At 49.6% G+C, this 25,260-nt stretch overlaps 3 protein-coding genes across 5 annotated transcripts in view; 2 read left to right on the top strand and 1 right to left on the bottom strand.

Annotated features, from left to right (window-relative positions):
• Window positions 1-398: 398 nt before the first annotated feature.
• MIF4GD (MIF4G domain containing) lies at window positions 399-4,081 on the top strand. Its single transcript, XM_065034076.1, has 5 exons — window positions 399-535; window positions 1,298-1,407; window positions 1,702-1,857; window positions 2,524-2,616; window positions 3,156-4,081. The coding sequence occupies exons 1-5, from the start codon at window positions 454-456 to the stop codon at window positions 3,381-3,383; spliced, it is 669 nt and encodes a 222-aa protein (XP_064890148.1). The 5' UTR covers window positions 399-453; the 3' UTR covers window positions 3,384-4,081.
• Window positions 4,082-4,269: 188 nt separating this feature from the next.
• On the bottom strand, window positions 4,270-7,964 carry MRPS7 (mitochondrial ribosomal protein S7). Its single transcript, XM_065034074.1, has 5 exons — window positions 7,827-7,964; window positions 6,864-7,055; window positions 6,496-6,559; window positions 5,803-5,970; window positions 4,270-4,989 (listed from the first exon to the last, which is right to left on the bottom strand). The coding sequence occupies exons 1-5, from the start codon at window positions 7,880-7,882 to the stop codon at window positions 4,768-4,770; spliced, it is 702 nt and encodes a 233-aa protein (XP_064890146.1). The 5' UTR covers window positions 7,883-7,964; the 3' UTR covers window positions 4,270-4,767.
• The window catches only part of GGA3 (golgi associated, gamma adaptin ear containing, ARF binding protein 3), a 21,653-nt gene continuing 4,326 nt past the window's right edge, over window positions 7,934-25,260 (top strand). The window contains exons 1-17 of one of the 3 annotated variants that reach the window (XM_065034059.1): window positions 7,934-8,068; window positions 13,318-13,402; window positions 14,127-14,202; window positions 14,432-14,530; window positions 14,629-14,727; window positions 15,524-15,647; window positions 16,606-16,709; window positions 17,245-17,325; window positions 18,245-18,382; window positions 19,078-19,159; window positions 19,633-19,749; window positions 20,724-20,987; window positions 21,627-21,694; window positions 22,094-22,416; window positions 22,954-23,219; window positions 23,402-23,571; window positions 24,128-24,238. In XM_065034059.1, the coding sequence (XP_064890131.1) occupies window positions 8,029-8,068; window positions 13,318-13,402; window positions 14,127-14,202; window positions 14,432-14,530; window positions 14,629-14,727; window positions 15,524-15,647; window positions 16,606-16,709; window positions 17,245-17,325; window positions 18,245-18,382; window positions 19,078-19,159; window positions 19,633-19,749; window positions 20,724-20,987; window positions 21,627-21,694; window positions 22,094-22,416; window positions 22,954-23,219; window positions 23,402-23,571; window positions 24,128-24,238 (2,247 nt within the window). In that variant the 5' untranslated portion in view covers window positions 7,934-8,028. Of the gene's footprint in view, window positions 8,069-12,446; window positions 12,713-13,317; window positions 13,403-14,126; window positions 14,207-14,431; window positions 14,531-14,628; window positions 14,728-15,523; window positions 15,648-16,605; window positions 16,710-17,244; window positions 17,326-18,244; window positions 18,383-19,077; window positions 19,160-19,632; window positions 19,750-20,723; window positions 20,988-21,626; window positions 21,695-22,093; window positions 22,417-22,953; window positions 23,220-23,401; window positions 23,572-24,127; window positions 24,239-25,260 lie in introns of those variants that run through there. The other 2 variants (XM_065034060.1, XM_021288482.2) reach the window with 2 other exon arrangements.

Below are 25,260 nucleotides of genomic sequence, written 5' to 3'. Positions count from 1 at the left end.
ACAAGGAAGAAGCTGCATAGGGTGCTCCTGCATGTGTTTCCCTGTGATAAGAAGCCACAGGGAAGTCACCTGTGGTGAGATGGGTATATTTAGGAGCTGCCTTGGTGTGCTGTCCACTTTGAACCTGCAGATCAACAGACTGAAATACATTTTTCCTATCAGAAAAATGCTCTGAAGATGGAGTCCTGTTCATAGGCTGGTAGGAAACAAGGCTTAAAAAGATGTGGGAGTGAAGCTTTGCTTGGATCTAGGACTGGAGTGGGTGTCCTCGTAACAGAGGAGTTTCCTTGGGGCTGTCAGGAGAGCAGCCTGTGCTCCAGCGCCAGGTGGGATTTGCCAAACGGCCGGTGAAGCTCTGCCCTCTCTGTCCAGCTAACCTCTGTGTGCTCTTTCCCCAGGGACTGTCACTAGCCCATCCGTTGCCCTGACTCTTGCCCCTGGAGGAAGCCAGTTATGGGGGAAACAGGCAAAGAAGAGTATAAAATACAGTCGTTCGACAGCGAGACTCAGAAGCTGCTGAAAACAGCCCTCAAAGGTCAGCAGGCTTTTTGCCGGTTCCTGTGCCACACGCAGCTTGGATGGTAAATGAGGCTGGATGCTTGGGCCCCTTTAAGGGACAGCAGTTGCTAAATATAGAAAAGCTGTTCCGTAAATGCTGTTGATCCATGACCAGCTGCTGCTGGCGAATCTTCTACAGGAAGGTTTTTGCTCCCTGCCCCTTCTTACTCCCTCTCGCCTTCTCCCCAGTGTTCAATGGTGCAGTTGTTCAAACTCAGCTCCTGGTTCTTGTCCTCGTGGTTTTCCCTGATTGTGGGGTACCCTCCTCTCCTGCTCTGAGCATCTCTCACTCCTCTCCAGTGCCCAGTTCCTGCTCCCTGTCCCTCCTGCTGTGGGGCCGTCTTGTCCTCCCACACCCCCAGACTCCTGCTCACCTGTCACATCTCTGTTCAAAACCCAGCAGGAGTTTGCACATCTGGCTCTCGATAACCCAACTTCAAAGAGGTGCTGGGATTCCAGGTTCAGATCAACTTCTTGCTTCTTGTATTACCTGTTTTTCTCCATTGCTTTTCCATCATGACAGCTGTGTCTCCAGCCTGGGAGGACTGCGCTCCATCGGAGATGGTATCTCCAAAACAGCTGGAGTGTGAGAGGGGGATGTGGGAGCAAACATGAGGTTTTGCACCATATAACGTGGTTGTACCAGGCCCTGTGCCAACCTCAGTTGTTTTCCAGGTACCCCAAAGCAAGCAGGGCACAAAAGGGTGCTGGGTCCTGACCGTGTTTCTCCTCTCTGCAGACCCCAGCAACGTGGACCTGGAGAAAGTGGCCAATATTATTGTGGACCAGTCCCTCAAAGACTGTGTGTTCAGCAAGGAGGCAGGACGCATCTGCTACACCATCATCCAGGTGAGAGCTCCTCGTGCCGCGACAGCGAAACGCTTAAACTGTGCAGGTTGTCCTGAGGCTGGGCCAGGAGAGGCCTCGCCCAGCCCTGCGCTCTCACTCTCCAGCTTCTCCTCTTCTGCCACTTGCCCCATGCAGTGGTGGCATCCAGACGAGCAGCCAGCGAGCACAGGCAGTTAGTCGTAGCTTTCTTGTCGCTCTGGGCAATCACAGGACAGTATCTGCGTGGTCCTGCATCCCCCCACCCCTCTCACACCCCCATTTCATCCCTCCACCCTGTTTTTTCTGGGCTCATAGGCAGAGAGCAAACAAGTTGGCCAGAGCATCTTCCGGAGGAGCCTGCTGAACCGGCTGCAGCAGGAGTACAAGGACAGGGAGGAGCTGCGCACCCGCTCGCTCCAGGCCTGGATCTGCTACGTCACCTTCATCTGCAACATCTTCGACTACCTGAGGGTAAGGAGCCGGGGCCGAAGCACCCGCCTGCTCCTGCCTCGGGGTGCCAGAGGGCCTGGGGGTCCGCAGGGTGCTGGGTGGGTTTTGTACGGAGCCCCAGGGCTGGTTCTCAGCACGAGGATGCTGGTGGTGCTACCGACAGGCAAGCAAAGAGGCTTGGAGAGGCAGAACCATCTCTGGGAACTGTCCCAAAGTCTGAGCTTCCTCATTTTGTACCTGGTGTTTGAAATCCCCTGATTTGCCAGCTCCCAAATGTCCCAGATTTAGTTCCTGTGAGGTCCCGGGGGGGACCTGTGGGTGCTCATATGATTTCTAGCCCATGTACTGATGGAGTTTGTCTGCAAGCCCTTGCTGCAGTGTGTGTACTCGGATGCCTGCTTGGAGTAGGTGTAAAACTGATGCAAGCAGAGCTGCAGGCAGGAAAAATGCTCTTGCAACAAGTGTATTTCCATGATTACCTCCTTACATTTAAAAATAGATGCTTTTTACATCATTTGTTCAGCTTCTCTGGCTCCTGAGACTCAAATGTCTGGTCTCCTACGTAAATCCCGCCAATCTGGCATTTGGCAGCACAACAAAATTCTGCTCCCTTCTTTGAAAAGCAGCAAGGGAGTAACTTGGAGCCCTTTTTGGCTCCAAGCTGACGGTGGCTTCTGCTCCTTACAGGTGAACAACATGCCCATGATGGCTCTGGTGAACCCCGTTTACGACTGTCTGTTCCGGCTGGCCCAACCCGACAGCCTGCGGAAGGAGGAAGAGGTCAGTGCCATCTTCTTGTGGGCATCCTGCAGAAAATGAGTGTTTTTCTACCTGTTGCGGGTGCATTTCTTTGGCAATTTTGTCTGAGAGGCAGAGGGGTTCAGGATGTGCTTTTCCAGTGCTTTTACTAGAACAGATCCAGCCTCTCCTGCCTCCTGGATCACAGTGACTTTCGGGAAGCAGAACCGTTGTAGAATCATAGAATAGTTTGGGTTGAAGGGACCTTCAAAGCTCCCCCAGTGCCCCCCCTGCCATGAGCAGGGACATCTTCACCAGCTCAGGTTGCCCAGAGCCCCGTCCAGCCTGGCCTGGGATGTCTCCAGGGATGGTTCATCCACCACCTCTCTGGCCAACCTGGGACAGGCTCTCACCACCCTCAGCATCAATATTTTATTCCTCATGTCCAGCCTCACCTGTTGGAAATTTAGAAGAGAGGGAACAGGATGAGTTGGGCCATAAGTGACTGATGGGCACCTCCACAGAGATGTGCCAAACCTTCCTGTTCCTTTGTCCTCAGCCTTCTTCTCTTCCTTCTGAAGGTGGACTGCCTGGTCCTACAGCTCCACCGCATCGGCGAGCAGCTGGAGAAGATGAACTCCCAGCGGATGGACGAGCTCTTCTCCCTCCTCCGAGACGGCTTCCTCCTGCAGGAGGGACTCAGCTCCCTGTCCCAGCTCCTGCTGCTGGAGATCATCGAGTTCCGAGCTGCCGACTGGAAGATGACGGACGCTGCCCAGAAATACTATTACAGCGAAGTGATGGATTAACCTCTACGGCAGAGGTGGGGAGAAGTCCCCAGCACTTTCACCAGCAAGCTTCACACCAAGTTGGAATTTATTTTCATGATGTTTTTTAGCACTTCCTGTAAATAGGATTTACACTGGCCGGAGCCCCTGGACATGTCACTGTCCGGCTGCCGCTGCGGCCAGCCTGACTCTGGAGGTCTGGAGCAGCGGGACGGGCAGGGCACGTTTAACCCAGCAAGTTCTTCCACTGATTTAATCTAATATTGGGCTGCTGCCAGCAAAGGGCGAGGAAGGCTTCTCGCTCAAACCAGCATTTGAGATGTGTGTTAAGGCAAGCACAGTTTAGGCTGTGAGCATTTCAGGAAATCTTTCACAGCTCAGGTCGTCCCTGGTTCTCCAGGACAAGTCACAGAAGACGCTGTGGCCTCACCAACAGCTCGACCCAGTGTTGTTTTTCCCACACTCTTTCCAGCACCCTGGCTGCACCTGCATGCAACAGCCTCCCCCACGGGTCCCCAGCCACCAACACCTGCAGCAGGACAGGGCCCTGAGCACACGTAGCTAGAACAGGTTTTGTAAGTTTTATACAATTACCATCATGTTTTTTTCAGAATTTAGCGACTTTCAACTATGGTATGTTTCTTATAAGAATGGGAGAGGAAGAAAGGAAACAAAATAGTCTATTGAAGGATTTTTTTCTAATAAAAGTTTTCCACTAACACGGCTCCTGCCTTCTCTCTATGCAGCTTCTGAGCTACGGACAATACTTAGAAGTCCTGACTGAAGCCTTAAGGCTGTGATAACCATTTTGTCATCAATGCAGGGTGTCAGCGCGGCTTTACACAACCAGGGTAGCTGGAAAAAGCACCGTGAGATTCAAGCAACGAAGATTTGGAATCGAGAAACCTTCCCCGTAAAACTGGTTTTATTTTCTTCTGTTAACATTCCCGTAAAATCTGTCCAGATAATGCTGCCGATGACCAGGACCAAAGATCAAAAAAAGCCTTTCGTTGCCTTTTGTACCAATCACACTAAGGCTGGTTATGGTGGGGGGGGAAAGCATTCAGCTCTGCTTTTAGCTGTGCAGCCAAAACCATCGCTGATACAGGACTTTCCCCAGGAAACAGGTAAGTGGAAGATTATTTTGTATAGCATTGCTCTAAGAAAAACATCTGAGGCTTCTCTTCACAGGAAAGTGATTATGAAATAACTGGAGTATCCGTGCAGGGGTCAGTAACACTTTCCGATTCCCCTTCCCCCATCCAAACAAGCACAAAGGAAATGAACTCTGTGGGGATTGGAGGCGCTTTCCCCGGTTTAGTTCAGAAGCTGCCTGGAAGGGATCTTCCCCTTTCTCCCCGGCAGGTGGCCCTGGGCTGGTGGCATCGTGTCCCCTGCGCTGTCCCTACCACCAGCGAAAGTGGGCGTAAGCCCGGTTGGCCTCTGCCATCTTGTGCAGCACGTGCTTCTTCTTGATGACGGGCCCTTCGTTGTTGAAGGCCTGGAGCAGCTCCTGGGAGAGCTTCTCGGGCATCAGTGTCCGACGATTCTTGTTCTCCCTGCACTCGGTGATTAACCACTTCATGGCCAGGAAACGCTTCCGATTGTCCTTCAGAGGGACCGGGACCTGGGAAAGGTTCAAACCGCAAGTTATCGCACCGTGAGGGTGCAGGAACCTGCTCTTCTCCAGCGGTCACACAGGCCCAGCTGGACACGTGCAGATTTACACCGTGGCAGCACGCTGCTCTCTGCAGCAAGACCAGCTCCCAACAGCTGATCTGTGCCAATTCACCTCCCCTGTCCATAGAAACTGTCTGTTTCTACCAAAATGGATATTCTAATCAGCCCTGGGCCTTTGTGAGGACTTGTGGCCTGTTTGGGAACTGGACCCTGGCTGGTTTGTGTTCGCAGGGATGGCAGATGGTCCCCACTCCCCTGCGCTGACCGATGCAGCTGTGCCTCTGCATCTCCGTTCTCCATCAGGCTGTCTCGAGTGTCGCAGAGCCCATCCTGAGAGACAGGTTCTGCTCGTGTTTCAAACACCGCACTGTAGCTAGTTGACCTTTTCTGCTGCGCTGACCCTCCTCAGGGCTTTGGGGCCTCTACCCCAGCAACATGATGCAGCAGAGAGGGTAGGTCTGGTAGTCCTGGCACTGCCAATTCTTCTGCTGCCCACCACTGATCTCTGTCTCCTTGGACAACATTTGCTGAATACTCCTTACCTAGTCAGATGAGCAGACACCAATGCTGAGAAGGAATTACCCCACTCACAGGCTGGGGCATGATCTTGGACAGTGTTTTTAGGACCTGTTTTAACCCAGATTGCAAAGCGGCTCTTTCCAAGGAGAGGAAAGCCTGAGCTGAAGGGGTGAAACCCGCGCATCCGCTTCCCCAGCGAATTCTCTCCTGGCCAGACGTGCTCCCAGCCCCTCGTTTTCACCTGGTAGGTTTTGCCTCCTCTGGTGATGCTGCTGAGCCCGATGATGGGCTGGCAGTTCTTCAGAGCCTGGTGGAAAATGACGTAAGGGTTGCATTCAATTGCCTCCTTCTCATCTTCTGGAGCTTTGTGGTACTTCTCCAGCTGCTTCCTCTTAATGGCCTCTAGAGTCTTGGGACAAAGACAAGGAGACATGCAGAGCAGATGGATTATCCCACTCCATGAAAATACATTGCTTATACAAGCACCACGTTTCCACTTGAGCCTGCAGCTGGTTTTCTAGCCCTGTAGGCAACAAGCCAGTCAGGGATTCTCTTAAGTTTTACTTCACCCTCTTCCAGCTCTTCACTGAACATTACATTTGGGGCAAGGAGGCTGAGGAGGGAAGGGACAAAGTAGAGTGGTCTTTCTCAACCTAAATGATTCTATGATTCTATATAAGCACCAAGTGATGCTAAAGGTTCTCCACTAAGCTATCACCACTTGGTCTGTGAAGTGAATGAGGTTGGGGCTTGTACAAAATGTACATCTGGTCAGGGAAATAACGGTGAGAGATATCATGTGTGCAGAGGGAAATGTGTTAGGACTGTAGAGATGACCCAAGTTCTGGTTAATTCCTAATTCCAGTGGGCTTGATGTCCCAGCCTTCTATTTTGTGTTGTTTTAACATAATAGTGAGAAGAAACAAGTTCTCACCTGAGACATGAGGCTTCTGGCCAGCACTTTATTTCCATTCTTCATCATCATATTGGTGAATTTACTGTAAACACAAAGCCAAATGTGATCTGACTTAAGTTCTGATTTTATCACCCACAGAAATAAGTCCCCCCCTTGTGTTGTTCCCATGTTTAAGTCTGGGTGCTGCCAGATATGCTGAAATTATCTCTAATCGCTGTCAGTCAATGGACTGGCTTTGTGGGAAAAAGATTAGCCTGAATAAAGGGATTGTGCAGTAACAGCGACGTGCAGCACAGCAAGCGAAGGCTGAGGAGGACAGCACAGCTCCCAAGGATTTTGGCTCCGTGGGACCCAGCTGCAACAGAGGACACGACGCTCTCTCTGACCTGATCATCGGGTCACTGAACACAGAGCTGGAGAGAGTGGGGGGAGCAGCTTTTATGGGTCGAACAGCCTTAAGCTCCATTTTTTCCTTCTCCTCCTCTGACAGCTCCTCAAAAGGTTTCTGATACAATTCCTTGTTCACTTCTGGCTCTAAGTAACTGGGGTTGTAGCGGCTCCACCTCACCTGCGTCAGCCTGCAAAGAACACAAGGAGGAGGGGAGCTGTGAGCTGCTGCACGCGCCTCGCCGTGACAGGGACGTGGAGGATGTGAACCCATCTGGGACATTCGACTTGAGAGGCGCCTCTGCCATCCTCCCCATCGCTGCCGCACAGCCAGAGGCACAAATCAACGACAGATCAACGACAGGGCACAGAGCTTTGCTGCAGAACTAGAAGGCTCTTTGCGCTCTGCATTCCTGGTCTGCACAGCTCCCCCCCGCACACGAAATGCTCTGTGCTCCCGGCCAGGAAGGGACCTGGAAAGCTCACCCAGTGCAATCCCCCCATGGAGCAGGAACACCCAGATGAGGTTACACAGGAAGGTGTCCAGGCGGGTTGGAATGTCTGCACAGAAGGAGACTCCACAACCTCCCTGGGCAGCCTGGGCCAGGCTCTGCCACCCTCACCATGAAGAAGCTTCTTCTAATATTTAAGTGGAACCTCCTCACTCCCACGATTAATAAATAACCCCATAAAACAAAGAGTCAGGAAGCTTTCCCGGCGATACAACCTTAAACATCCTTCCTCCTAGAGATATTTTCCCACACAAACAGAACTGCACGCAGGGGCAGCGGGGTCCTGCCCTGCCAGGCCCCACCCGCACCCGCACACCAGCCCCCGCTCAGGGCCCAGCGACCCCCCACGGAGACACGCGCCAGCCCAGGGAACAGCGAACCCGGCCCGGGGAACGCCCCCGCGCTTGCTGCGGATGTCTCGGTTGCAGGTCCCCCCAAAGCCCCGCTCACCGGGGCAGCCAGGCCCGCAACCGCCGGGCCAGCCCCGCCGCGCTGGGGGCCGCCATCTTCCGCCGGGACGGGGCGGGAAGGGGGCGGTACCAGGGCGGGGAGGGGGCGGGACCTTGGAGGGGCGGTCCTTACACCTGCCCCGCCCCTCCGCTCCGCTCGGCTCTCGCGCGGCCGGGGCGGGGCCTCGGGCCGGCCCGGCAACATGGCGGAGGCGGAAGGGGAGAGCCTGGAGTCGTGGCTGAGTGAGTACCCGCCGGCCCCGGCCCCGGCCCCGCTCCCTTCGGCCCGGCCCCCCCAGCCCCGGCCCCGTCCCATCGCCTCCGCTCCCCTGAGCGAGGGGCGTCCCTGAGGCGGCCGGGGCCGCGGCGGTGCCGTCCGGGGGAGGGTGGGCGGTGTGTGAGCTCCCTGGGACGGTTCCCCGGGGCAGGGACCTCCGTCTGCGGGGCTGAGGCCGCCCCGGGGTCGCCACGAGTCACCGCAGAGCTGCGGTTTGGGCTGTCACCCCTCAGTGTGCTCCTTGGCTGGGAGGTTTATAGCTCACCTTGCTCAGCGCCTGCAAGACTTTTTGCTTTTATTTTTTTAATGTATTGTGGTTTTTTACCATAAAATCTCACGGTACCTGTCCGTCCTTGCTCTGTCTTCTTCGCTTGTCTGGGTTTTGGTCAGCGCCTCAGTGCTGTGCGTGAGGTTGGGACCTGTAGGGGTTTCCCAAATGAAAGGTGTTGATGTGTTACACAACCGTGCTTCTCGAGCAGACAAGTTCTGCCTCACGCCCGGCAGCGGTGGCGGGTGAACGTGCCACACAGACCGCAACATTCAACATCCTTTATCCGCGGAAAGTATTTTTGTCACAGGATCTCGAGCGTTAGAGACAGGGAAGAGCAAACCCCGTGGCCCGTTCGCCCGCGGCCGCCGCTGTGTCTCCCCGTGGTGTGTCTGTCCCGGTTGTCCGTGGTCCGGCCGGCCCTGGGGATGCTGGTTGTGCAGAACCTGGCGCTGTGGGATCCCAACCCGGCGCACCGGGAGATGATTCTTGAATGAATCAGTCATACCAGTAATTGGTTTTTATATATTCCACGCACAGGGCTCCGGCTGCTGTCCCTGGGAGACTATCCGGCACATCCCTAGCTTGTTGCCTAGATTTTCTTCTTTTTTTAATACTTATCTGTCTGATTACAGCAGTGAGTGAAGTTCGTAAGTAGTTGGGTACTGGGCAAACAGCAGAAGATGGTTGTTACCCTGAATACCTTAGACTATAAAACCTATTACCCTTTTGGAGTTATCCTTCCATAAACAAGATTAAATAATTCCTTTTCTTTCTTGGTATTTTTATATAAAATTCAAACACATACATGGCAGCATTATCTGTTATAGGAGTTACTGGCTAAATGGTGTCTTCAGCTCGTCTCATTTTAGATCAATCCCTTCTGTCTTCTCACCGCTTTTGCTCCTCCTCTGAACTCCCACAGTTTGTCAATATCTTTTATTGTAGCCACTGAGACACATGAAGAAACACCCACATCCCTTCCTTTTAATCTTCCTCTGAGGAGAACTGACTCACCCAGTTCGGTTTATGTGTGAAAATATCTCTAGTAGGAAGGATATTTTAGGTTGTATTGCCTGGAAAGCTTCCAAGCTGTTTGTTTTGTGGGGTTATTTATTGATTGTGGGAGCGAAGAGAGAAGGTCTCTCTCCTTGGCCGAGCGGGAGGGCATTCTGCACCGCAGAACAGATGCCAAAGGGCGGTGTTGCAAAGGCCTTGCTCACGGTAAGAAATACTGTAGTGAACCCGATTGCAGAGGGGGACACGTTTTTCCCGGGGTGAGCGTTGCTGTCTCGCTGAAGGGGACGTGTTTGTGCCAGGTCACTGCTGGGGTGGCCGGTGCTGCCCTGGCTGGGGAGCACAGAGCGTTTGCTGTGCCTGAGTCACCGGGCACTGCAAGGGCTGGTGCATCCAAGGGCTTTCCCCAGGCCTCCTGAGGTTTGTAACCACCACAGAGCTGTGCTGCGCAAACGTTGGGGGTCTGTCCCCGCTGTGCCCTCACCGGAGGGAAGGGCCAGAATCGCTCAGCCAACCTCCCAGTCACGGGGAGATGCAAATGTCTTCTTGCCAATGATTTTCCCCTGTCCCGGTGGTTCGCAGCCTTCTGTGCTGCCCCGTCTCTGTCATCAGGTGGAGTCATAGACCCATAAAGTAACGTAATCCTCGTGTCCTGATACTGCAGCAGGATCTGCACTTCAGCCAGGGATGATGGAGCATCTGCGTGTCTCCTGCCTTATTTCAAGCAGCTGGGATGAGAAGTGATCCTTTCTGTCCTCTCCCTACCAGCAGCTCTTCTGTACTTAACTGAAACAGGAGGTTAGAAAATAATGTCAGTTGTACAAACACAGCTGGATCCTTTGATTTTAGCACTGACTGTTCTCCCGCATCCTAAAGGAAGCTCATTGTATCACACTCATGTCAGGCTTAGGCAGTGTTCAGGTATGTAATAAATGCAGATGGATAGAATATTATGATTGTCTTAATTTATTTTTTGGTTGTAATGTCATGGGTCAGCATTCTGCTTCTCCTCCCGGGGATACAAGCAGAATCCCACTGTTAGACTCAACATGCTTGGGCTGGAGATTTCCAATTCATATGCTAAGCCTGACCCAGGGAAACCCTTTGTTGGGTTTTGGTGGCTTTTGTCTCATTTTGATTGAGAAGTAAACCCAGGAAAATATGAGCGTTCATTACCAGTCAGTTAATGGTCTGTGGTTCTCTGCATTCCAACGCCATTTCTCCACAGAGAAAATAACCACCTTTGTTTCATACCTAATGATGCATCTGCATATTGACTCATTAGCGTTTCAGGGTTTAGCAGAACAACTACAGGCTGAATGGCCCTGACACTCAGGTCAAGTATGAAGCGACTTTACACATGCGAAGCGGTGACATGACTGTGGTAGTGCCAAGACTTTCGTTCCCGGGTTTTTGATTCAGATTCACTCGGTTGCCAATGTGAAATGGGATTTTCAGGGTGGGACCTGGTCGACAAGCATCTCCGAAAACAAACTTTATAACCAGTATCAAATGGGCCTTTGTTGGCAGTTTCAACAGAGGAGCCAAGGATTTGATATTCCAGAGCACCAAACTGTAATAAATCCTTTCATGTAAGGATTGAAGCATATTTATAAGGCACCACAAGGAGCTTCCTACCCACATTTTAAGCATCCCGCATAAAAATAGGGGACTTTAGGTTATACCTTCATAGGCGTGATGCACCTTCATGAAGGGTTGTCTTGAAAAGGTAAAAAGCGAGGTAATTTAGCTCACCTGGGATGAGCTGGATGATGTTCTGTGGCTGTAACTGAGATTGCTAATGAGTCTCTGTATACACCGTTGCGTTGTGTCACACAAACGCATCCATCTCCAGAGCCAGGGCAGGGCTTCTGGTCAGGCTTATTAGCTTTTATGAACTGGGCTTTCACCTGGGTATTTTATGAATGTTAGAAATAAGGAGGTTCTTCATGTGGAACGTAACTTCCCTGCAGTAATCTCTCTCCCCTCCCGAGGCTTTACTGTCTTTATGTGAGAGCTGCAGGTGAAAAAATTTAGGTGAATCTGAACTCTAATCTGAGAGTGTGAACCAATCCAGTGTCGTTCCAAGAAATCTCTGGAGATGTTCAGAACAGCTTCAAATTAACATTTGGAACACGGAAACGTTGGTTACGTTTTCCTTTTAGTACCCGATCTTTCTTAATTTTAGGATGTGCAGCCAGCATAGAGTTCATTTAGTTTGACTGTTCTTACTTGTTTGTGCTCTTCCTTTATTTATAAAATAAATCCCATTAGCTCCAGCCGGGAACTCTATTTCTCTCATCTAGGCCCGCAGAGGTGCTTTGGAGCACCGAACCGTGCATGATGCCGTTTGCCTTGCGTGAAAAGGCTTTACATTGTTGTAAGTCCACAGTTCCGTGATGCTTCCAGGGTGTTCAGCAGCCGTGAGCGTGGTAATAAGGTTGAAGTGCCATATGTGTTTTGAACAGTCGCTTGGCTCTGCAGCGTTTTAAGCTTAGCCTGCCTTGAATCTCCTGAGTTCAAGAAATAGCTTTGGTAGCTCAGCTTGTGCAACAAGATGTGAACCTACGGTGAGTCCCTCCCTGGCTGCTGCCTTTGCTTATCTCGGGTCCCATGAAAGTCAGCAGTGGGCACAGAGTCACCTCTGCAGGTGCAATCCATTTACAAAACTGCTTTACAATTATCCTTCCTCGGGGAGGAAAATCCGAGCAAACCTTGCAAGGAGGATGGAGGTGCCCTGTGGAAGTGAGGTTTAGGAGTAGCTGTTTGACAGCTGTGTTTGTTTGTCTAGGAAAAGGTAACAGGATATGTTTTAATGATGATAAAAAATGTCCCTTTGTAGTGTAGCGTGTGTTTACTTCGTTAAGCTTCCCTCTATGATGACAGTGCAGGGATGTGTGCTGGTGTTTTTCCTGTCCTTCATCCCCTGCTCTATACTATCTGGCTAAGCAATATTTTCTGTATCTCTATGGTATTAAAATTTTAAGGAAGGCTTCTTAAATGCTAGCCCTTATATACCTACAGTGCATTCTTTCTTCCCTTACAAGAAAGAAAAATCATCCTGTCCGGTCGTCTTGCCTAGAAAACTAGGTTAAAGCAGGAATCTTCTCTGTTGTAAGCTCAGTGCTCCATCACAGTGAAGTAGAATACGTGGAGAAGATGCATTCGTAACAAAAAAAGATGCTGATGGGCTCACTGTTCTGCAATCAGTGCAATAAGCAAGGCCCCGGTACCCGAGGGAACATCCTTCAGGAGCCCGAAATAGCCCAGGCAGGAGCGCATCCGTCTCTCAGTTTGAGCATCTAGGATTTGAATTCCCGATCAGGTACATGCTGTGGTGTTTATTACTTGCGAGAACATCTCAATGTATAATAATAAATTTCGGCTCATCATTCTAGGAGAAACGCGAAGGCATCTAACAAGTCAGCTGGCACTCTAATAACAAGTGTTAGTGCTAAATGGCTTATATTAAACAGCTGATGTTCCAGCTCTTACTCTACAAAACTCCCAGGGAATACAAAATAATTTCCTATGTATAAAGTGTGAGGGTTTAGCCTTTAAGGAATTTAATGTTAAATAGAAAGAGAGAGCATTTCAGGCAGAGGGGAGCTGTGTGAGCTCAAATATTTTATCTTGTACTGTCGTTTGGAGTATGGAAACAGTGTGTTTTTAAGTACTTGAGATTTGGCACCTATTTTTTTGGAAAGCAGTGATTCTCGCTGGATATTTGGATGTCTCAACTTGGACGCACCCTTTTCCCTGAGCAGACATATCGTGTGTGAACTTCTTTCTCCTTTTGTTATAGTTGGCAACAGATGTCAAATGCTGTTTTCTAGGAAATCAAGGACCTTTTAAACTGTTTGGGTTTTTTTTGGTTTTGTTGGGATTTTTTTGCTTGATTGGTAATACGTTCTCTTTCTCTTATCAAAGATAAAGCCACTAACCCATCTAACAGGCAAGAAGACTGGGAATACATCATTGGATTCTGCGACCAGATCAACAAAGAACTTGAAGGGTGGGTGTTCCAAACTGCTCTAAGCTTCACAAATTAATACTTACAGTTTAAAGTATATCGTCTGATCATCAGACTTTCATGTTTTATTTTATGTATACTGATACGGCAAGGAAGATCTGTGCACAAAAGAAACAAGATGCTGCAAAGTGTGGTTTCTCTTTTGGGAGGGGTAGCATGGCTCATGCACACAGCGCTAGGAAAAGGGGAGTTCTGGCTCTGCCTCTAACATCAGCTTTTGCAGCTGCAGGGTTCTCATCTAGCCCAAATCGGTCTGTAAAATGGGGTCATAACTCTTCGTGCGTGATGGGTCTTCGTGTCTTTAAAATCTTCACAAGGCTTAGCAGAGGAACCTCCTGGGTCACAGCATTCCTGTGAGCTAAGGAAGAAGTATTTCTCCTGGAAAAAGGAAACTAATGCAAGAGAAATGAAGTGATTTCCCGGGCTGGGGACTGTACTGGGAGTTGTTTGGCCCCTCCCAAGCAGGAATGTGGAATTGCTGGCTCAGACTGCCAGCCCTCCCTCCCTTCCAGTGTGCAAACACCCAGGCTCACAAAGATGCGCTGAACGTCTCTTGTTAGCTGATGGAAAGACAAAAAGTGCTAAATGGCATTTCCTCTCCCTTACGTGAAAGGCATCTCGTTTAAACAGTGGAATTTGTGAAAGTCTGAATCTCTTTCAACGTGTTCACCTGCTCTTTTTGTAACGGGGATCTGCTTCGTTTCAGGCCACAGATTGCTGTGAGGCTCCTGGCTCACAAAATCCAGTCGCCACAGGAATGGGAGGCAGTCCAAGCCCTGACAGTAGGTAGTCCTTACCCCTTCTCTTAAACCCAGTTATGTACCACTTGGCGTCATCCGTGCGGAGGAGAAGGGGGAGGGCACAGTGTGTTGGTGGCGTTAGCTGGGGCTAAATGCTCTGATTCCCCTCTGCTGGGGGTGGGCAGTGAGAGGGAGCACAGTGACCAAGTGGCCAGATTGCTCTTTGGTTTAGTTTCCTCTGCTTTTGTTTGTTATCTTCCATTGTTATGAGACTCATGGTGAGATAACTGACCCAGGTGAGGGGAGAAGACCAGCCTGTCTCGAAGCGTCACCCCTGAAGACGGGAGATTCGTGCCTGTGTCTCGCTGAGGTGGCTCCTGCAGTTCCCCTGGACACAGAAAGTGGCTGTGCTGTCACTGCAGCGTTTTCCTGTTCATTTCAGCCCCTGTTTCTGTTACTTGAATGCAGGTGCTGGAAGCTTGCATGAAGAACTGTGGGAGAAGATTTCATAACGAAGTAGGGAAGTTTCGCTTTTTAAACGAGTTAATAAAAGTTGTGTCTCCAAAGGTCAGTCCCTGAGCCTTACCGCTGTATTTACTTTTTGTTTGGCTTCCCTAAGCTACAGGCAACATCCAAAATGTTTGCAGTGCTCTGTTGGCTCGTTGCATTTATTAGCCTGTATTCAAATCCATTCGTTAGCAAAGGTTTTGGGTTTTTTTTTATGCTCTGCTTACTGTTTTCTCAGTAAGTTGTACTTATTTAACATCAGTATATAGTCTCTGTACTGATTTAATCCTTCAAGAAACTCCAGGGCTTCTAAAGCTTGGGCTGTTGTTTTTAAAAAAACCAAAACCCCAGCACCATTGGATGAGAGGTGTGATGCAGAGGTTAAAACAAGAGACTTGGCAACACACCCTGGAGTTCTAATCCTCGCTCTGCTGCCGACTTGCTGTGTCAAGAGTGAAGTCCCTCGGCACCCAGGATCAGTGTAACATGGGGATAATAGGCAGAGGCACCCCAAGGCATGGTTGATGCAGCAAACTCATCCAAAATTCTTTCCCTTAAGACGGTGGAGGGGGTGGTATCTGTATTGCTGTGATTTTTGCATAACAAAATCCTGAAACCAACAGAATAGCTGTTGTTTCTTTTGCTGCAGATCATCACAAAGCTTCTGTTCGCTGTTACTTCAAATGCATTAGAGGAGCATTTTTTCATCTTAATAAGATGTATCTTAGATCATCTTAGAATTTGGTAATCCAGGCTTTTTAATGTGTGTCACTGAACTCCTATTCTCTGGGCTTGGGCTTTATTCTTAAAAAGAAATGAGGAATGTGGAAAATTCACATCTTATTTCCACTCATAGTACCTGGGAGACCGAGTCTCAGAGAAGGTGAAGACCAAAGTCATTGAATTGCTGTATAGCTGGACAGTGGCGTTGCCGGAGGAATCCAAAATCAAGGATGCCTACTACATGCTGAAGCGACAAGGTAGGAAGTCAGCTGCTCGTTTGCACGTTCTCTCCAGCCTGTCCTTTAAACAGGAGAGTCACAAATGTACAGCTTCTGTTTACATGGGGTCAAGGCAAGCTCTGAGAGGAGGCAGAATAAGGCAGAAATTCCCTGAAACGCTTCACGTTGTATTTAAATGCCTTGGGCTGTGTTAGGTTGCCTTTTTAACTATGTTAGTTAAACACCTTGCAAATACTTTTTTGTTTGTTTGTTTGCAGTGCATTTTTGAGTCTTTATGGAACTCGTTATTACATGATTTGAACAAGTCTAATTTAAAGCATAATAAGAACTTCCATGTAGCCTTTTGTGTTCTCTCAGCTGGATCGCTTTACAATTGTACGTTTGGTTCAACCGATACGAATTTCTTGTGTAGGCACGGTGGAAAAGGTTCAGCTGAGAAGCACGCAGCGTCAGCACAAGAAAAACGGGTTCCAGGAAAGCTCTTGAAGTAGAGCACAAATCCAGGGGTTTGACAGCAGAACAAGCGGGAAGCTCGGCGCTTTCCCCACTGGTTGGGAGTCTGCTCATGACCCCGTTTTGCGCTGCTGCCTGCGTTCCTGCTCCCCTCATTTACACAAGCAAATGTCGTGCCCTGGAGTTTGCACAAAACTGGGTCATCTAGCTTCACTTAGTGGTTCAACAGCTGAAAGGGGGAAAGACAAATAGCACGGAGCTGTTGGTTATACCAAGCTATCAGAGGAGCAGTATGGACATGGCAACACAGTTGCTGGGGTTTTGGCCTTTACCAAATAAAACTGTTTAGTTTTCCAGCTAGCGTGCCCGGTGATCTTCATCCCCGTTGTTATCAGAGCAGTGTGCAGGTGTCACGGGACAGATGGGCTGCGTGTTCGCTTTGATCGCAGCCCGAGAATAACTGGGTGCGCTGCCTGGCGTGGCTGCGGGTGCAAACCGCTGTGGGTTCCCTTTCTGCTTTCAGGGATCGTTATGTTTGATCCTGTGATTCCTGCGGACAGAACCCTGATTCCTTCTCCACCGCCTCGTCCCAAAAATCCTGTGTTTGATGATGAGGAGAAATCCAAGGTACAGCGAAGACTTGTATCATAATCATTAATGAAAAGTGATTACTTAATGCACATGTAAAACGGGAGGAAAGCTTATTAATTCAGCTTTTATTTTGGGGGACGTGGTGTGTACTTTCACAGGGCTCATTGGTTTGAATACGACTGCTTTGCCCACCTACCTAACCTAAAGTTACAACTAAGGCTTTGTCTGTGTTACCATGAGAGTATTCCTGGTTAAAGCGTCATCCTGCTCTAGAACTAGAAGGCACAGAATGTTTCACACACAAGGCCAAAAACTATTTATAGAAATAATTATCTAGTGTCAGAAGTCTCTGAGATTTCATTGATATGCCCTGTGTAGAAGCAAGAATGCAGCAACTCACATAAAATAATAAACCATAAGTGACTCCTCCTGGAGTCGCTGTAACTACAACAGCAGTGTAAGGTTTGTAGTAGTGGGCTGGATCTCAATTGTTCACTTAGATTCCTCTCGCTGCTTCCCTTTGCCAAAGGGTCTTCATTCATTTCCTGAATATCCTCTTCTCGTCTTACAGCTTCTGGCCAAACTGCTGAAAAGCAAAAACCCGGATGATTTACAAGAGGCAAACAAGCTTATAAAATCCATGGTAAAAGAGGTAAGAAGTTCCTGTGGGCTCGGGTCTGCTTCGTACAGCTCAGCCAATTTGACTCCAAAATGACGGAGAGCCTTGGGATCACGTGAATGGCAGCACGTGGGTGTTTGAGTACATTAGTACATTCCTTGGTTAAGTTGTGGGGACTGAATGAGACTGATTGTGAACACACGGCATCTCTAACTTGCATCTCGTCCCCATGGTTACCAGCATAGAAGGGGGACATCTGATGGCTGGGTAGGGCTCTGTGTGACAGGAATGTGTTGAAATTTTGACTCCAGCTCGCGGCTGGGAGATGTTTGTATCACAAACGTGTCTGCGGTTCCTGTTTATAGGGCTGGGATGCATCCGCCCCTGGAGTCCAGGAAATGACTCCTAGTGTTTCTGGCCAAAACAAACGCAAGAAAAAGGATAGTTTCTAGACCGGAGAGGATATATAGGTTACTGAAATGTTTCCATTCAAGCTTCTCTTGTCCCCAGGGCAGACTCTCTACATCTTTAGCTGGACTCTCCAATCAGACATTTTCTCCCAGAGAGGGCTTGTGGTTCCTAGTAAATGTTTTGTTTCAAACACACCTTTTATAAAAGGTCATCAAGTGACCAAAAAAAAAGTCTTGTGAAAAGGTCAAAAAGGAACTTTTGGGAACATGCTGTTTTGAATGCTTGTCTTTTTAGTGGTATAATTATACATTAAAATCTATTTAATGAGACTCTTTGGAAATGTGGGGGTTTCTGACATTTCACAATGGTGGTGAAAAGACAAATAAGCAAAGCTTCACATCAACAGGGACTTTATTTTTCCCCCTAGCTTAACCTTAAATAGACATTGCTTGATATGCTTTACAGATCACACCTGCTGGTGTGACACTGGGGACCTTTACAGGAAAACTCACTTTCCTTGTCTGTGTTTTACGCCCTGAAGGATGAGGCTCGGATTCAAAAAGTGACCAAACGCATGCACACGCTGGAGGAAGTAAACAACAACGTGAAGCTGCTGAACGAGATGTTGGTTCATTACAGCAAAGAGGACTCGTCAGAGGCCGACAGGGAGCTCATGAAGGTGGGTCTGAGCTGCTCCTTCTTCCCCCTCGGTCCTTTCAGACTTGAGTTTTGCAGGGAATTACAAACAGTGCAGTAAAATGGAGAGCAGCGGCAAGAAAATAACGGTGGTTTTAACACCTTTCACCTGAGGAATAGATAATTACAAGGACAGTGGGTAGTAGCTCGGTTTTGCATGTGCTGGAGCTGAGGTGCAGCGCTTCTCCAAACTGCAGCGTGGCAGAATCAAGACTGCAGTTTGTAATTCTTGCTCCTATTAGGACGCACTGATTGCAGATAATAACTGTCCCTCACTGCACTGTGGATGGATAAATTAAAGGCTGAATGGGGCAGAAAATACGCCCTCCCCTTCAAAGAAAGAGTTTCAGCTTGTGTTAAAGGTTGGGAGAACATCAATAAAGTAAGATCAATATAGGCAACAGGGATGGTTGGATAGGCCTTGAAGAATTACACCTTATCCAATTAGAAAAGTTAAACCTACTTGTGTTTAGCAGCAAACTCCTGAAATGGATGCTTGGAAGATCAAGAAACTGGTTCGTTTGTGTGAAACATTTTCTTCTTGCCCCTGTTCTCCTGTGTGGTCGCAGACTCTGAGTAGCGGTTGCAGCACAACAGAAGCGTAATCATTGAAGCACAATTCTGCTCTTCCTCGGGCTCCTGGCTGATTAAACCCTTTGTCCTAATCTGCCTTCCTAGGAGCTCTGTGAAAGGTGTGAAACCAAAAGACGGACATTATTCAAGCTGGCCAGTGAGACAGAGGATAACGACAGCAGTTTGGGTAAATGAAGCTACGCTGCTTCTTTTTTAATGGCTTTTGTGAGCAGTGACACTGCGAGGGTTCAGCAAGGGGGCGGCTGCACTGGGTGCACTTTGAGCAAGCAGATACAAGACAAGATCTTTGCCTCTTTATGCTTATCGTTTAAATTCAGGCAAGGAGGTGACAGTAGAGCTGGTGGTTAGGGAGGCAGGGGGTGATAATGGGGGCAGCTGCTGCTTCGGAAAGGGAAAGGAGCTGCTGTGGGGAACAAAACCTTGGCCTCACTTTGACATTGTTACCGTAATGTGCTCGGACCTGGGAAAGCTGGGATTGCTCAAACGGGGCAAAGACAGAAAGTAATGGAGCTCGTAGCCAAATTATTGTGTGGTTTTTTTTTCTTGGTGGTGATTTAGTTGATAACTGAGTACTCTCAGCATTAGTGCGAGCAAAGTGATTCAAGTCTTGGAGGTCGTTTTTGTCTCTCTTGCATGTAGGGGATATTCTGCAGGCCAGTGACAATTTATCCCGTGTGATAAATTCCTATAAAAAAATAATAGAGGGGCAAGCGATCAATGGTGAAGTGGATCTCCCTGGGATGTCGGTAGTGGAAGGTGAGTTCCTGTTAATTTTAAATCCTGCAATTCTAAGTCTTTTGGACAGGGTTTCCTTTTAATTGTGGTGAAATAGGCTATTCATTGGTTCTTGTGGCCAACAGTTTGTGAACCAGATGGGGACAGGACAGCTCCTAAGCAGTTCATAAACAATTCTGGACATGAGCAGCAGTGCTGCAGCTTTGCATTTTCCATTGCTTGTTCCATATTATTGAAACCTTTGATACCATCAGTAGCAAACCTGCATCTGAACAAGTTTGTGTGGCTGAAGTTCTCATACATTTTCCTCTCCACATTTGTCCTGTTTCTTAATGGTGACATGTAAGAAGAAGGTGATTTTATCAAAAGGACAATAGCAGGAGAGTGGGAGTTGGGCCAGGGATCCCGGCGTTGCCAGCAATTCCATTTGTGATTTGAGGCCAGTTGTGCACTTGACACTTCAGCTTCACCACCAAAAGCTCTGGACACGTGTGTTGTGCCAGAATTACCATTCGGGAATCACACCTTTCTGCGTGGAGAGCAGCAGGGGAATGCATAGTGACAACATCTTATTGAGACAAGACTGTCCTAAATATGAAGGGAATTCTTGATCTAGACAGTATGAATTTTCCTCAGCTCTCTGGTAGCCTTTGCTTATTGTGGTTCTGTAGGATCTCCCAAAGCCTCCTCTGAGCTAAAAAGGTTGAGAAAAAACTATTGAATTATGCTACAAGAAGCACTGGGGAAAGAGCAGTGGGTGGAGCACGTTGCTTTTCAGGTAGAAATTTCTAAAGTATCTGGATTGATTTGAGTAGCCCATGGACAGCACTTGGTTGGGTGGGAAGCATGTGAGCTTTCTTATACAGAGCCATAAGCTGCGATTAAATGAGGATCTGTGTTATCTAAACCATCTCTGATAATTTCTTCTGTACGTTGGGTTTGCTCTGAGCCTTTTGCCTTCTCTCCTAGTAGTGCTCTTCTCCTGTCCGCTGCAGGGAGTCACTCCACAAATAATCTCAACGCCCTCATCGACCTCGCTGGACTGGACGTCACCAGCACCCCGCCACCTCCGGCGCCCCCCGCCGCCCTGCCGCCAGCCCCCTCGCTGGCCCCAGCCGAAATCCCCATCCTCCCGCCGCCCCCGCAGGCGCTGGTGCAGCTGCGCGGTGGCTCCTCCGGCCACGGGGAACCTGCGCCCGCTCAGCAGAGCAGCGCGGCCAGCTCCCTCTCCTTGCTGGATGAGGAGCTCCTGTGCTTAGGTAGGACTTAGGGGCCCAGGAAAGGGCTGCTCAATCCGCGCCTAACAAAGACGGCTTTCTGCCTTCAGCGTGAGGGCTGGCTGCGCGTGTGGCGTGCCTAAAAGGAGCATCAGGTGCCTTTGGTTGCTAGAGAAGTCCAGGGGACGCTCCCTTGCGTCATTCTGAATATAAGACCTGGTCAGTGAGCCAGTATGAAAAACTCTGATCTTCTCAGAGCAGGCTCCAAGTGAAGTAACACTTGAGTTTAAGTGCAGTCTGATCTTTGTGGGTGCTTGGATGTGCAGGCTGCAGTTTGGTAGAGATTTCACCCCAAATTTTGCAGCCGTGCTAAAGAGCAAAGTGCCTTTGAGGCGTTGCGTATGGGAAGCTGCAGAAATCCTGTCTGTGGAGCCCAGACATGAACAGCAGAAGACACTGTAAATCAGGAAGGGTAGACTAGCTGTGTGCAAGGGCGTCTGTCCCTTCCTGGTCTTGTCCATCTCTTTTCCTCAGCATAGATTTGCAGCCCATTTCAGTCTTTCATCAGGTTCTTGGGCTCTGGCAATGCTGAATCAAGTAGTTTGATGGTACCAACACAGCTGCCAAGGGATGACACTGACTCGTTGTCTGCTCCACTCACCTACTTGCTGTTCTTTTCAGGTCTGAATGACCCAGCCCCTGCAGCAGTGAAGGACACATCAGACAACAACCAGTGGAGCATGTTTGAGGTACAAAGGAGGGTCTGAGGGGAAGGGGAGGGAGGGACCGTCCTTGTGAGAGGTCTTGGGACAAGCTCTGTCACCTTGGAAAAGGTGTGATCACGTATTTAGGCAGAGAGGCTTCTGTTCCTGAGGGGGAATCTGGTTTAGCCCTAAGATCTGGTATAGCTGCGTCTGAACAGAGGAGACAGCCCTGACCCTGGCTTTCTCAGTTTCCCGTCTGCCCCCCGTGATGTTAGCGCTTCCTTTGCTTAAATTACAGATCAGATGTAGCCCTGACATAGGCCAGACTTTGCTGCTTGCCTCCCAGCACCTGTTTTTGCGGTAAATCTCTCTCCCTCTGTAACAGTGCCACCTCTGCAACAGGGGTAGCAGTGAGCAACAGCATCTCCTTGTCCTCTCTTTCAGAACGATCAGTTGGACCTGGATTTCTTTAACCCGAAGATGGTGACTGTTGCTTGCAACCCTGTAGGAAACCCTCTTCTCCATCACACATCACAGACCACATGTGGGACGTCAGCGACGCTGCCCTCTGCTTTCCCAGCCTCTCAGGCTGCTCCCAGCATCCCAGCACCAAACTCAGCACCGTTTGTATTCTCTGCTGGCCCAGCTGCCCCCGCGGGGCCTCCTAAGACTATTCCAGCTGCTCCTGGATACTTCAGCTCATCTGTGGGGAGCAACATGTCGCATAAGATGGATGCATTGGGACAACTCCTTGAAGAGGCCAAAGGGTAACTGAAAGTCCTGGACTTTACTTTGTCTCTGCAGATAGAAAGCCAAGCTTGCTGTAGTGTCGGGCTCAGAGGCAGGCATACACTTTCTGTTTTGGTGGAAATGTGTGACTTTTCTTCTCAGAGAGTTTCAGTTTACAAACTAACACGAGGGTCCCACCTCCAGGAGGGAAAGGCGGGCACTGCTGGGTAGGGAAAGGCAGGCGCTGCGAAGTAAAGTACGACAGCTGCACTGTGAACGTGCGGTGTAAAGCTGAACAGGCTGTGAAGGTACAGGGGCCTTTGCCCATCTTAGCCTTGCCCACCTCTGCCAAGGTGGGACTCTGATTTCTTCTTGACTTGGGCTTGGAAGGCTGATCCTCCCACCAGCTCATCCCCTGTAGCTCGGCTTACACGAGACCACGCTGAGTCGGGGCTCCCACCTGGCTCCAGGCCGCTGCTTTGTCCTGGCGATCCGCTGTTACCTCTGGGTTTGTGGTGAAACACCTGCTTCGCTTCCAGCTCAACTTTCCATGTTTTTCTGTCTCTCTCTTCCAGGACTGCTGCCCAAGGCCTGGGGACACCCTCGGTGTTCCCTGGGGCTGCTTTGCCGACCTCCGTCAGCTCTGCCCCGTTACTGGCAGCTGCAGGGCTGCCGGCCGCTGCCCCCGGAGCCCCTCCTGTTCCTTTCCCCAGCAGCTGCAGTGCTGGCTCCGGGAGTCCTCTGATCCAGCCGGCATCGTTCCAGCAGCAAGGCAGCCCCATGAAAGCACCTGACATTTCTTTGGCCAATGTCCATGTTCCCTTGGAATCCATTAAACCCAGTAAGTATCTCAGGCTTTTCCACCTTTCTCTGAATGTTTTTTAAAAGCAAAGCTCCTTGACAAAGCTTATGAAGTAGAGAGAAAGGATGAGATGTCCCAGCTGAACAGTCGGATTGCCCGATGCTGCTACAGATCATCTTCTGCAGCCTAAACCTGCGTCCCTCTCTGCTTCTCTGCGGCAGGCAGTGCCCTCCCGGTGACAGCCTATGACAAGAACGGCTTCCGGATCCTCCTGCACTTCGCCAGGGAGTGCCCGCCGGGGCGCTCGGACGTGCTGGTCGTGGTGGTCTCGATGCTGAACACGGCGCCGCTTCCCGTGAAGAACATCATGCTGCAGGCTGCTGTGCCCAAGGTAGGGGTGCGTGGCGCGGACCCACGGCGACGTGAAACCATGTGTTCGGGGAGTTAATGTTCTATTTTTCTTACTAAGATCAATGCAGCTGTGTCTGTTCGTGAAGGTGGCTCAGGTAGCACAATGACAGGATTGTCACGTGGACAGAGCCACCCTTGAGGCCTTTGGGAATCAGAATTTCTAAAAGACATCCTAAATCTGAAAAATACGTTCCATTCTGGTCTTAGCACACCTAGATAATTTTGGATGACCAGTTTGTGTTTTGAAAACTGGCTCAATCTCAGCTATGATCTGCCTGCCATCGTGAGGGTGCTCACATGAAAACCTCTGGCATGGGCACTTGGGTGTGAAGGTGCTGTTGGGGTTCACCTGAGCAGTGCTTGTACTTGTTCCTGTCATGGTGCACAAGCTGGGCTGGCTCGTTTCCTCATCCTTACATGTGGGCTGGTTCTCTTCAGCCTGGACGTGTACTGTTATCTCCCTAGTCTGTGTGTGCATCTTTTGTTGTCCTCAAAGCAGGAGATAATCCCTGAGGTTCTTTCTTTTTCATTCCCAGTCCATGAAAGTGAAGTTACAACCACCCTCTGGCACAGAGCTGTCCCCGTTCAGTCCCATCCAGCCGCCCGCCGCCATCACCCAGGTCATGCTTCTGGCAAATCCTACCAAGGTGAGAGGGACAGCGGGATTTATCGTGTCCTGGTCAGGCAGATTTGATGTAAACTGAATTCTCCAGGGCAGGTGGACCAAACATTTGAGCAGGTGCAGCTGTTCATTGCTTATTTGCCCTCCAGAGCTGGTTGCTGCACTCCATTTTCAGTTCAGGGCCAGAGGGAGGCTGCGCACGGTCTCTTCCCCAACAGACTTTTATCAGCAAGGAACAGTTTGAGCAGGACCTGTGTGTTTCCTTCAGCAAAGGGGCAGCGGTCAGCTAAGGCTCAGCTTAAAGGGTGGCGCTCAGAGCTGTGTCAGGCGCTTGTCTGACTCCCTTGTGCGCTGGAAGAGCCTGGCTTTGCTGATCATTAGGTGGATGTCAAAGTAGCTGCTGCTGTAGAAATACTATTGCTGTGTCGAGGCTGTAGCCTGACACACCTGAACCAACAGTCAGATCGTGTCTGTTCTGTTACTCTTTGAGGATGTACCTGTGACCAGTGAAACAACGTGGTTAACTCTTTATTTTCTGAGTAGCTGTTTTTTCTTGCTGTATGTACTCATTTAAGTAGCCTGCTCTGTAAACCTCAAAGCTGAAGTAGTTTCTAATTATTTGGCAAATCTACATGTCACTTCTTGAGAATTACAGCAAAAGGGTCCGTAAAGTGTCAGCTGAAAGGTTTGAGATCCAGAAGGATGAATGTCAGAGGGCTTTGCTGGATTCTTGAAAAACTTTGCGAGGTACATGGCGATCCCTCACCGAAGGATGGGTCCCAGCTCCTGCCTCTTTTACGAGGAATTTTGCAGAGCAGGAACTGCTTTATCTTCCTTCCCATGATGAGGGGTTTAATTCTGAACATGTTGAACTATTCCAGCAGCGTTCTTCAGGCTCACCCGAGAGCAGCTGAGCGGTGGGTGCTGGCCATGTATGTACAAGCGGTTGTCACAGGTTATCCCTGCTTTTCCCTGCTAAGCAGTAAAGCTTTTGTGGTATAAAAACTGTAAGGTAAATAACTCAGATTTGCTAAATAGCTGAGCTTA

The sequence above is a fragment of the Columba livia genome, chromosome 18 (genome assembly GCF_036013475.1).
Source record: "Columba livia isolate bColLiv1 breed racing homer chromosome 18, bColLiv1.pat.W.v2, whole genome shotgun sequence".
Classification (NCBI taxonomy): Eukaryota; Metazoa; Chordata; class Aves; order Columbiformes; family Columbidae; genus Columba; species Columba livia.
This window is presented reverse-complemented; position numbering and strand designations above follow the sequence as displayed.